Consider the following 12,930-nt stretch of genomic DNA (forward strand, 5'->3'; position numbering starts at 1 on the left):
AGTTAACCATGTCCCTTTGAAGCCTTTCTTGATTCACACCACCCTCCTAACAGATAGTTGCATCTTTCTTTGTGCTCCTTATAACACTTAATTTATATATTATTGCATTTGATACAATTTATGTACTTGAAAGTCTGCCTGCCTCACTAGATAATAAGTAGGTGTTCAATACTTGTTGACTGAGTCATTTGAGAGTTGCAGAAACTAATCTTGGAAATGACTTGGAAAGAGAAAATAGTCCCTTTATTAAACTTTCATCAACTATCTGGCCTCTGAGCATGCTGTTTCTGCAGGTTCCTGACTTATTAACCCTGAATGGCAGAGGAGGGTAAAATCAATATACCACCATGTAAAGTCTGAGAAAGATAAAAAGAATCTGCAATAAATGCATTTCTGTAACACAACTACTATTATCTCTGGCCAATATCTTGGTCAATTCTTCCAGATTTGTTTATGATTACATCATAAACATTTCATATTACTGCATTGTCTCTGTATCAATCATTTGGAGAATGTCCTTAGGACAGATTCCCAGAAGTGTGTTGGGTCAAAAAGTATGAACATTTTTATGGCTCTTGCTACATATTGCCAAACTGCTTCTTGAAAACTTGTGTCAACTAACATAATCTCCCAGGAGATCTCTCCTCAGTTCCGGGAAAGGGGAATTTTAGGCCGAGGGAGTGAACACTAGTGGGTGTTCATCCAGCAAAATGCCTTGGAGGAACTAATACATGTGTGATGCTGTTGGCCAGGTAGTGACTACATGGTAAAAACAGCATATGTGCATAGCACTTTGTTCCTCGCTGTCATAGAGAAGACGGTCCTGTTATAGATAAAGAAAGTGCACCCGAGGGAACTTCCCTGGTGGTCCAGCAGCTCAGTGCTCCCAGTGCAGGAGTCCAGGTTCCACTCCTGGTCAGGAACCAGATTCCACATACTGCAACTAAGAGTTCACATACTGCAACTGAGTTCACGTGCTGCAACTGAGAGTTCACATGCTGCAACTAAATACCAGTGCAGCCCAAAAAATGCACCCCCCCCCAAACAAACCGACATTTTTTTTAAGCATACATACCCTCAGCAATTCTCTAGAAATAGAAATAGCCTCTAAACTAGGTTGTATGGGCCCTTAGATTGTTTTTGCTGTTCCAGCAAAAGATGGGTATGGCTGGGTGTCATCAGGACTAGAAGTAGAGAGGATTTGCTGTAAGTAGTTCTTGAGACTTCCTTCTTGCTAGATTTGCAGACATAAAGGCCATGGAGAAATAGATTTATAGTCATCTGGGCCTTGGGACTCTGTTTCCACAGCAGGCCCACCACTGCTAACAGTGGTAAAGTCCAGCACATCCGTGGATGCTTTAATGGCAGGGCCTGCCTCCTGAGAAAATTTCTTGCTTTGTAAACTCTAAAGACCAGGGTGAAAGGAATTGCTCTGCAATTCTAACAGTTCCAACCAGGGCCTAGTGCCCTCTGGCTGCTTTGAGCTCCAAAGTGACCTTTCTTCTCCCCAACAAAGTGAGTTCCTAAGCATAGCTGAGCTCAGCCAGTGGTGATCTAAAGCCACAGACCCCAGGGAACCGGGAGGGAAGAAGCTTCTCTTTTCTCTCTATAAGCAGCTTGCTTCAACTATGGAATAGCCTGGTTCACAGTCACTTCCACTGGACCTGGGTATGTGTCTTTGGCCCAAACCAGAGAAATTCTCCAAAGACAAATAAAAGAGAAAAGCAATCCTTCATCACCACCAAGGAGTAAATCTAACTACTGATTTATGGGACAAACATTCCTTAAGGTCTCTTATGGATCCACCCTTTTCTAAGCTCTGAGGTTGTAGGGTACCTGCTTTTTAAAAGTTCATAGCCTAAGAGGGAGCACAGAGACCACAGGGGAAACCACTGTGAGCTAGATTACTCAGGCAAACTTCTAGAAGTGAGAGGAACTGGATGGGAGAAGTGGGAGGGTGACAATCTAAAAGGAAAGGACATGGTTCAAGGTCTGGACCTTTCATTTACTGGCTATGAGATCTTGGGGAGATTACATAGTGTGACATTTCCCTAAGGTTTAAAGGAGATAATATATGCAGGCTAGGAGCAGTGCCAGGAAAGGTGAGGCGAAACACACAGTCATACTGTTGGGGAAAGTGGTCAGCCTGGCTTCAGAGTAGGGTCCATGAGGGCGGAGTAGGTCAGGCTTTCTTTCCCTGCCATTCCCCAAGCTACTCACTTGCCACGCTTTGGCTTTGGGCTGGCTTCTGTTATCTGGGCCAAAGTCAATAACCCTGATATGTGGAGGAGAGAAGTAAAGGCAGCCCCCCACTGCCACCCACTATGTTTAGAGACCACGTCTAGGACTGTATGCCCCTTCCCTCTAGGCAGATTTATGCCAATAAGACCTGCCAAGTCTCTAGTGCTAGAGGATGCAAGCAGAGATCAGAGAATGGCCTTTTACCTTGATGGTGATATAAGGAGAGAGGATTAAGAATCAAAGTAGAGGTACTTTCCTGGTGGTTCAGTGGCTAAGACTTTGTGTCCCCAGTGCAAGGGGCTTGGGTTCGATCCTTGGTCGGGGAACTAGATCCCATATGCCACAACTAAGATCTGCTGCAGCCAAAAAAATAACAGAGTAGAATTTCCCTGTTTATCCACGGCGGAAAAACCCGTGATGGAAGCCTTCTGAGTGGTGGCAGATAGCACAGGTTGAGGACAGGGGATCCTGACCTCTAGTAGAATGTGTTATCTTGCTTAGCCTCTTTCCCTGTCAGCTCCATCAGAGCTGAGCTTTCTAGACCTTCTGTCTGGGTGGTCCTTCCCACACCTCTCTCCCCTTTCCTCAGACACATTTAACTATTTAGAAAGCAGTATACAAAGACCTGGCTTATGTATTAATACTTCCTTAGGGGGACGGATGCTTGTGGATTTAAAAATAAAAGTATACTCTTTGCAATTCTCTGCAAACAGAAACAGCTTCTAAACTAGCCTGTGCAGACCCCTAGATCACTCTTGGGGGTCTAGCTAGAGAGTTTTCCCCACACTTTCCCATGCAGATGGAAGTGGGCTAGTAAGAGTAATGTGGTGAAGAAGTGGGAAGAAGCTCAGCTTCTGGCCTTGGCAGTCACTCCCTTTATAGGCTCAGGGAGCTCTTGCTAGCAAGTAGGGGAAAGGTGTTACTGGGGGTGGGGGCGGGGGTTCTTGGAGCAGTAGCCATCAAATTGTGTCTGATCTAGCAAGCTCCCAGAACCCCGTTTCTCAACACCTCCTCAGAGACCTCCTTGATTTGCCATTAAAGGCTCCCTGTCCCTCTCCTTCACTCCCCTCATGCAGCACTACTCGGAGAGGCAGGGCAGAGCCTGTCAATTCTTTTGCCTGCCTAGCCTTCTGGCTTCTGTCCCATGAGAGGTAGCTGGCCAGTGGACATTCAGTTGCTCATTCTATTTCAAACCTCTGGAGATGTTGCCAAAAGAAAACAAAAACTGTCCTGCCTTCTGGCAGAGTGAACAGAAGAGAAATCAAAGCATCTTGGGCACCCAGCCAGTTTGGGAGTTGGTGGAGACAATAGCAGCAGTGTCCCAAGCTGGGGGCTGCTCCCAGCTGGGACTCAAACTCAGCAAAGGCCTTCCCCTAGGGAAGGCTCCCTTCTTTCCTTGGAGCAGGAGCAAGGGAAGGCAGAAGAGAGGCCTTTTCCTCTAGCCAAAGGCTCGATGGGGAAGATCAGAAAGGAGAGTGGGAAGGTTCTGGGACAATATAACCAATCCTTCCCATTCCCTGACTCCACCCTTCCTCCAAACCCACCCATCTCTAGCCATCTCTGCACCTGGACCCCAAGCGTCAGAAAGCTCTGAGAGGGGATAAACCCTGAGATTAAAAGGGCCCTTAAAAGTCACCCAGTTCAACTTTTCCATTTTGCAGGTGTGTAAACTTAGGGGCAGAAAGTGACCTGTCCAAAGCCAGACTACATTCCAGAGCGCAGGTCTTCTATCTAGGCCAGAACTGTCTCCAGCACCATCGCTGCCCCACACATTTAATTTCAGCTCCAAAAGGGATCATCTTGGGCATCACCACAGCTCTTTATTTCCACCTCCCCACAGTCCTCTCGGTTTCAACCACTCTGCTGGGCCATTTCCGCTTCTCTCTGATGAGGGCAGACTTTCAGGAACCTTGTCCTGACCAGTGGGGAGAATGTGGAGCTCTAGAGCAATCCAGAAGGCTGGTGGAGGTGGAGCCCCCCCAGAGGAATGCTCAGTTAGTCTCTCACAAGTCCAATGAGAGCAACTAAGATTCAGGCAGGATCACTCAAATGAACTTGAGAGACTTCAGATTTTTGAAGCAATGTAGAAACCAGTATTTCAAATCATTCTTTATAATTACTGCCACCCACAGTGAACACATCAAGAGAAACCTTTACTTTGATAACTCTAGGAGGTGAAATCTCACCCCAGGAACCACTTTCATCTTCCAGCGAACACCTGCAGGAGGTAAAAGTGGTGTAGGGAGAGGCAGGAGCGGAGTAGAGCATCTGGGAGCGGGGGCGGTGAAGACAAGGTGGATGGGGTTCCAGAGGAGCTCTGAGAATCGAAGTCTCATTTCTCAATTACCGGAAGCAGCAGAGTCTATATAATTAGGATATAAAGAGTGCAGCTGGAGAAGAATCAGTAAGAATTTCAAATGATGATCTGGGTTCCTGGCTCTTCCTCTCCCAGTTGGGCAGACCTCACTAAAGAAGAGGGGAGAAGGGGCCTGGCTTCTCTCAGCCCACAGCTTTCTTTTATTGTCCTTGCTTCCACTAAAACCTGTGGGGATAGCATTGTTGGCTAGGCAGGGGCTGCCTCCTGCTTGCTTTAAGGGTCTCCAGGGTATAACAGTTGGGCTGGATGCCTCCCAGGCACTGGGAGGATGGGAAGTAAATGGCAGGGATGGGAGGGTGAGGCTGGGGTGGCACGGTGGCAGGGGCCAGGAACCTGTGTGGGCAGGTATGGGAGCAGAGTAGTTAAGTCTTGGGCTGAGATTCAGGGGCAAGGCTGCCCACACTGGCAGCTGCAGGAGGCGCATCACATGCAGAGGTGGCAACGGCAGCAACTAGGCCTGCAGATCTAGAAAGCTTGATTAGGGTTGGGGGCTGATGGACCCTCAAGTCCTTTCAGGTGGGAGATGCTTTTAAGGGCTAGACTGGGCCAGCCAGTTGGAAAGTAGGCCTCCTGGGAGGTTCACCACCAGACAGCTGCTGCCCCTGCCTGATAACCTTGGTGTATAAGAGCCAGGCCACGTGTCCTATCTTGTCTCACACGCTGGCTCTTGACAGTTTTTCCAACAGGAACATACACTGTATTCTTGGAGCCCGACTACTCCATAAGTCTCCAGAATGCCTTTGGGAGCCCTTCTTTTATTGGGAAATAAATACAGAGTCAAACAGGTGGGCCAGCCAACATCTGTAGTTCTGGGGGCCAAAAGGAATGAATCTGACTTGCTCAGAACTCAGATCTCCATGAGCTCCACGATCACCTCGTTCACTCGTTTGGCTGTAAAAAAAAAAAAAGAAAAGGTTGTTTGAGAACTGGAAGCAAATGATTTCATTTCAAATCCGATTACTTCTAATTCTGTGTTCATAAACATTTATTCCTCTCCGATGTGGCTCTGCTCTTTAGAAGCTCTTGGGAAAAACAACTTGCCAAAAGGCCTTTGGGAGAGACAGCATCTTCCCACCCAGGAGGTGGGGACCGACTCTATACACCTGGCTTTCAGGAGACGTTCCATCAGAGGGGAACTGGAACTGAGTCTTAAAGGATGAATAGAGTTTTTTCAGGCAGTGTATCAAGGGGAAGGCATTCCAGGCTCTTAGAACAGCATGAGCAAAGACATAAGGATGTAAGAAAGAGGAATGTGAAAAACTCTGGTGTAAGATAGGGCATGGGGGAAAAGAGTGAGAGGAAAAGAGACTAAATAGTTAAATGGAGATACTCAAAGGAGAAAGGGAGATGTCTCCCATGTCATATGTAAATAATATTGCACACTCGATAGGGTTATTGTGAGAATTCAATGAGTTAAAGCATACTGAGTGTTTGATAAACAGTGGTTATTATTTTTGTAAAGTTCAAACCCATAAGGCTCTCTATGACCTGACCCTTGTCTATCTCTCCAGTTTTATCTTCCATCTTTCTCTATTTGTACTTAGAAGCCATATTGTTTTGTAGCTCTAGACCTTAGTATATGGTATTTCCTCTGTCTCAAATGCCTTTCTTCTCCTCCCTACTCACCCGAAATACCCTAATGAAGCATCTCCACTATGTGGTGCCTTCCCTTCTGAACCGTTCATTCCGTGGTTTGTGAAAACACTCTACCTCGGATGTATCTCTATTTCTCTGTAAGGATCTTGAGTGCAGGGGCAGTGGATTTATGATCATATCTAGCACGGCTGCTGGCACATGAAAGATTTCAGAGGTCTGTAGTTAAATGACAAGGATAGGGTGTGACTGTGTCTAAAGTTGCAAGGAAGTGAAGGTTGGTAAAGTTGAGATGACCAGGGAATGGTGAAGCTGAGGGGCTGGATGGTTCATTGATGAATCCGTTGAAGTTGTCCAAGATGTCTGGAAAAAGAGAGGGAGGAAGCGGGAAGACTGAACCCTTGATACATTTAGGAGACTTCCCTGGGAGCTGACCAATTATGTGGTAAAAGGTAAGAAAAGGGTTAACTTTCAACAAGCAGAAGCTATAGAAAGGAGGCAGTGAACCAATGGTCTGGAAGGGGCAGGGGAAACCAGGCATGCCTTCTTCCCTGAGGCCCTGGGGCAGATGTAGGGGAGAGGGGAGTGTTCAGCCTTCTACTGACTCAGACAGAAAAGGCTGACCACCTGGCTGACAATGGATTCTTTCTGGGTGAGCCTGACCTCCAAAGGTCCAACATCTTTATTGCCGTACTTGGGACTTTAAGTGTGACCCTGATAGGTAAGGCAGAAACTCTTGACTTTCCTGCAGCCCTACTTCAGCCTCAGAAGGGTTTGGGGAAGCAAAATGAAAACCGCTGATGATGGTACCAAGTTTGATAATATGAGATGTTTCGGTCCACAGCCTGGAGCCTACTTCTGCTCTGCCAGTAGAAAGGGAGTTTCTGACTAAAGCTCTGGAAACTTTGAGATTTCAGACATGTCTTCTGTTCTACCCACCTTTCTAGCTTTGTTTCTTACTACATCTCCTTTACATACTGTATTCTAGATTTTCCAAATGATCTGCAGTTCCCAACACAAGAGACTGTTTTTTGCTTGCCTGGTTCCCCTTAGTTTGAGAGGTTCTTCCCTTTTGTATATTTGGTGTATAGCCAGCAATTTTAAAATTTAGCCTAAATTCCTTCCTTTGAGATGGTATGCCTGATCCTTGTGCCAAGAACTGAATGATTTCTCTTTTCTGTCCTTAATGAACCCTGACATCATACCCGTGAAACTTTACTGTACTTAGTTCTTAACTTATCTGTGTCTCTATAATAGACTGAGCAGCTGGACAGTAAAAGGCAAGTCTTACTCATCTTGACACCCCTAGTCTCCCAGAGCCTAGAATATAGGAGGTGGTATTACTGAAGAAAGCATGTGTGTTCTCGGTGGTTATGTGAGGGTACAGCAGAAGGAAGAGGGGCATGTAGAGAGGAGAAGGCCTCCAATCCCCTTGCCAGAGAGGACACAACTGACACACTGGTGCATCACAGCAAAGGTGCTAGGGGTCGAGAGCATCTTTGGGCCTCTCTCTCTAATGGCCTCCAGTAGGAAGAGAAACCTAGGTCTAGGCCTTTCACAAAGTTTCTGTTATAGCACTGTATTTGACAGAGGCAATCTCATGTGAGAAGAAAAGGTGACAATCCAGAATAGGAGAGCTCTGAGCCACAGAGCTTTGAATTCTCACTGGACTTTGATCACATTATTCCATGTCTTTGGGCTTTGGTTTCCTCATAAAGTTGTGGGGATTCAGTAAGATAACTGATGTAAAGAGCCCTGGTAAGAATTAAACGGAAGTTACGGAACACACCTGGGTGTGGCTTGTGTGGTCCTGCCCTAGGAAGCCATCTGCTTCCTTCAGTGAGAAGAATGGGAGGGAGGCCCAGACAGCGCTCAGGCTTCTACATTCCCAAGGGCTGGGGCTGGCCTTGTAGTGTGACTGTCAGTCAGGCTCGACCTTGAGGTAAGACTTATCAGAAAAGAACAAAGGAAATGTGTCTTGGGCTAGCTTCCCAGGAACCTCCAGAAGTTCCTCTTGGCCCTTATCCCCTCTGTGGCCATGAGTTGGTCATTTCATCTCATATCTAGATTCTGACATCTGCTTTCCCTTCCCCTAGTCTCCTCCTAGTTTCCAGGCCACTGGAATGTTCTGAAGACAGTCCCAGTTTTATTAACACTCTTCTTGGTCCTTAGTGCTCCAGACCAGAGGGGTGAATGAGGTGTCAGGCTGAGGCAAACAACATCTTATTCTGCTCTGCTAGGCTCCAAATAAATACCTGCACCTTCTCTGGCTTGCTCACTGGGATTCCGGGGAGAAATATCGTATCTGGTATTTTGGGGGAAGATGTATTTTTATGGAGACTTTCAGTAAGGTGGAGGAAATCTGAAGGGGAAAAACAAGCAGTGCTAGTTCTGCTTGGCCAGGGTTGGAAGCGGGCACCAATAAACGCACTGGAAAAGTTCTGGACTGGAATCAGATCAGCAAAGATCCTAAAGAGAAGAGCACAAGGGAGGAAAGTAAGCTGGGGAAAACCCAGTGAGACAGAGGGGAATGACAAGTCACATACAAGAAGCTGCACTGTTGGGAGGCTAGGGAGGATTCCTGCTAGGCAGGACTTGACCTGTGTACCCATCAGATCTACTTTCATGGCCAAAGGACTGATCACTGTGGTCCCAGGGAAGAGATCCAAGTTCTCTCTCTGCAAGTAATGAGAGACTCAGATGAAATGTCCAATTAGTCTCCCAGGTTTTGACTTTGTTGGCTGTAGCTTTTCAGTTGGCTTGAGCAGGAGGTCAAACTTGGCTGCCAGGATTTTTGCCAGAGATAATCTCATTAACTGAGCATGCTGGGTGGGGTGAAAAAGGCTGGAATTGCTAGAAAATGCCTTGTTCTCCCAGTAATGCTAGAAAAGGGTAGTGGGGCCTACACTGGGTTATGAGAGTCCTGTTTTCGGTGTACAGTCCCATTTTTGCTATGGATGCGGTGACTCTGTGGCATGCAAATGATTGGGATTTGGAGAGAGGACAGTATTACTTCTGAGGATGAATGTTTTTCCCTAAAACCCCTCCATGGGAGAAAGACTGACTGGGGACCTTGCTATCTCCTGACCTCTTTGTTCGTGAGGACCTAAGTTGATGTTTGTCTAGGTCATCCATAGTAACAAGTCGAGATTGCTACACTGATGGCTGGGAATTTGCTTTCTCAATATAGCTCAGCCTCAAAGAAAAGTGATAGTGGGAACAGGCTGACTGGCCAGGAATACCTGTGGCAGGAAGGCACTGACTACTGTGCTGGCTGCAGCGATCCCTCTAGCATAGACGACAGAGCAAGAAATGTTGGGGATCTCCAGTTTAAAGACTTCCCTGGCCCCTTCTTCAGGACCCTTAACGAGAGGGCACAAAGTGTTAGTTACAACCAGAAAGCCCAGGAGACACTGCAGCCTGTGACATCTTAGGGATGTGGCAAGCCCAGCCCTGTGCTCCTTGATGGGAGATGATGTGCCTCAAACCCTCACTGTCTGGCATTCATTATTCATTCATGCATTCTGCACACAAAACTAAGAGGGGTCCTTGCAAAGGAAAAGAAAGGCGCACTATGACTTTGTTGGAAGTGGGGAGAGGAAGGAGGAGAAACTGTGAGGTTCCAGGTTAAAGCATGTAAGAAAGCGGGGGTTCGACCCTGTAGGGCAGTGGCAAATGGAGTTCACACATTCAAATATGCCTGTAAAAACAACAAAAGGAAGCATCTCCTGGCTCTAGGAGGGACTAAAACAAGAAAGCACTGGGGTATTTCTACTTTTTTGCTGAGCAGGAGCTAATTTACAAAGCAAAGAGGCAAGAAGGAGGTAGAAGAAACATTGCATGGGGCCACAAACCCAAATAGAAGAGAACAAAAAGGACAGAGAAATGTAATGAGGAGTCAGGGAGTGGATGGATTATCCTATCCTGCTTTTGAAGGATCCCTTCTAAGGCCTTCCACAAAGTCAGAGAATAGGCTGAGGTTCTGAATTCTATTTTAAAGAAACAACCAATAGGGCCTAGATGATCAAAAACCAAATTTCTCTTCAAGCCAAGGGTAGGTATTGGTGAACCGGTACGTTGAGCAGGAGAAAGAGCTAAGACCTGAGGTTCCTGAGGAAAGAAAGAGCCAGGATATGGAGGCCAAATATATTTTTCCTACCTGTTGGGAAAAGATGGACTAAAGTGAGAAAAAGAGTATCACTGGTTAAATTTTGCTAGGCAAGCCAAGAGTGGCTTCTTCCTCTGGTCTTTTTGGAGGCTGTCAATAGTTCAGGCTGAAGACCCAGTTGTGTCATGTACTAGCTGTGTTCAGTTCAGTCGCTCAGTCGTGTCCAACGCTTTGCGACCCCATGAATTGCAGCACTCCAGGCCTCCCTGTCCATCTCCAACTCCCGGAGTTCACTCAGACTTATGTCCATCAAGTCGGTGGTGCCATCCAGCCATCTCATCCTCTGTCGTCCCCTTCTCCTCCTGCCCCCAATCCCTCCCAGCATCAGAGTCTTTTCCAATGAGTCAACTCTTCGCATGAGGTGGCCAAAGTACTGGAGTTTCAGCTTTAGTATCATTCCTTCCAAAGAACGCCCAGGACTGATCTCCACTTTTGGTAAATTTCAGCTCTCAAAGTCTCAGTTTCCACTTTACCAAATGGGTCAATAAAGAATCCCTACCTCAGAGGGCTTTCATGAGAACCCAGTAAGACAGTGCACGAGAGAACATTTTAAAGCTGTATACAATAGCCATAAGCCAGTGGCCCCCTCAGGAAGGCAGTGCCATCCTTCCCCCTTGTGCTGGGGTTCAAGCTCGTGTCCCAGCCCTCTCATCTAGGCTCATACCTTCAGCTTGCATGGGATCATGGCAGAAGGTACCAACAGCTGGGAAGCCACTGCTGACCAACACTCCAGCTCAAAGGCTCTCTGGTGAGACACCAGGTGGAGTTTGTCCACTACAGACTGAACTAAAAATGCCAGCCTTCCTGCAGCAAGGGCATGGATAGATAACCTACGTTTGACCTGTTAGTGCAGCCACCAGAAACCATGAGCTGGGAACTAGTGACACAAAAATATAGGAACCACAGAGATTCCACTTTGGGGCTGCTGGGCGGCTGGAGCAGCAGAGCAAGCGTGTAGCATCCAGTGTTCAGTAAGGATGGCAGCAGTGTCCTAACCAGAATGATCTGGAGGGTAAATCTTGGCTATAACCCATTTTCTAAGCTTGATTCTGCAGCCATTATGGAGCTGTGAGCTATCTAGTATCTTTTCAATGAATTCTTTATCAGTTTAAATCACCTAGAGTTAGTTTATATTGCTTACAACAAAGAACTTTATTGGTAAACTAGTATCACTCAGAAAAAGCCTTTTAGAAATGACAATTCTCGCATGTAGAGGAAGAAAGTATTTGAAATGTGAGAGGAAAGGCAGTGAGAAGAAGAGTTATGTCTAGTCTCTAGTGAAGAAATAAGGCTGAGGGGTGGTTTCAGGCAAAGGCAGCACCTCCTCAGTTCATTTATCAGTGTTCCATTTGGTTCCTTCATCAGAGTAAGTTTAGAAAAAGAGTCAGAAGAGATCTCATGATTATTGCCACTGTCTCACAAATGTCTTTTTTGGAACCCTAACTCTCTGCCCTGAAATGCCCCCAGATTCCCTTTACCAAGGGATCCAAAATTCATTTGCTCATCTGTACACTTCCCACGTCTACTATAAACTAGGACCTGTTCCAAGAGCTAGGGACACATGTTGAAATAAGTCAGTCCTTGGTCTGAGGTTCTTAGTCTAGTAGGGAAGATAGATTCATAGATAATTGCCATTTGTATATGTGCTTTAATTAAGGTATTGACAAAGGTGTGGAGGAGGAAGGAATGCTCAGTTTGACTGTGAGGAATCACGGAAAGAGTCAGGAAGGTTCTATAGAGAAAACACTTGGGCAGAATCATTAAGAATTTCAGACAGAGAGAGGACATGTGCAAAAGCACGGAGAGGCACAAGAGCATGGTGCATATGCGGAGCTCTAAGCCCCGTGGTATGCTCCAGAAGTCGTGTATAATCCTCACATTTAACTGTATTTAGTTCTCACAACGATCCTCCAAAATAAGTTATTATTGTCTCAGTTTTTCTAGTTTCAAACATCTGAGGCCTAGAAATTAAAAACAACCTGGTGCCCATCCAATGATTTGCACAGCTGAGATCTGAACCCAGGTCTGTTTTGAGTCTAAAGCTCACAGGAGAGGTATATGACTTTAAAATAAAAAGGGAAGGAGAAAAAATGAAAGAAGGCCTTTACTTACTGGGAGAAGGAAAAGGTGGCTTCCACCAACTCAGAACTGGTGGATTTAGTTTTTTCAGCAACTCTCCTACCCCACCCTAGTTTAGGTTTAAGGAATAATCTGAAAAGGAATGTGCCCTCTTTACTGATCTTGAGCTTTGGCTACTTTTTGGTTAAAAGTCCTCAGCCAAATTATGGACCATTCCAATTTGCCCAGCCCAGCAGGAAAACCCTGATGTTTGTATGTCTTTTAAGCATTACATAGACTTTCTATAGCTGCAGAGCAGAGCAAGCTAACACTAAAGCATCTCTAAGCAGTTGAGGATGGCACTGAGACAATGGCTTTCAAGAAGCTACTAACCTTCTTCCAGGCCAAGAATCCATGGGACTCCTCTCCCTTAACTACCAGGTCAGATGAAGTACCCAAGGACTGCAGGAGGCTGCCAGAGATAGTTCCAGAG

At 46.2% G+C, this 12,930-nt stretch overlaps 1 protein-coding gene across 2 annotated transcripts in view; it reads right to left on the minus strand.

The window, feature by feature from the left end:
- Positions 1 to 5,353: 5,353 nt before the first annotated feature.
- EIF2B3 (eukaryotic translation initiation factor 2B subunit gamma) overlaps positions 5,354 to 12,930 on the minus strand; it is a 119,043-nt gene continuing 111,466 nt past the window's right edge. For both annotated transcript variants that reach the window (XM_069589800.1, XM_069589811.1), the window contains exon 12: positions 5,354 to 5,509. In XM_069589800.1, coding sequence (XP_069445901.1) covers positions 5,466 to 5,509 — 44 coding nt within the window. In that variant the 3' untranslated portion in view covers positions 5,354 to 5,465. The remainder of the gene's footprint in view (positions 5,510 to 12,930) is intronic.

Source organism: Ovis canadensis, chromosome 1, assembly GCF_042477335.2.
Source record: "Ovis canadensis isolate MfBH-ARS-UI-01 breed Bighorn chromosome 1, ARS-UI_OviCan_v2, whole genome shotgun sequence".
NCBI classification, from domain to species: domain Eukaryota; kingdom Metazoa; phylum Chordata; class Mammalia; order Artiodactyla; family Bovidae; genus Ovis; species Ovis canadensis.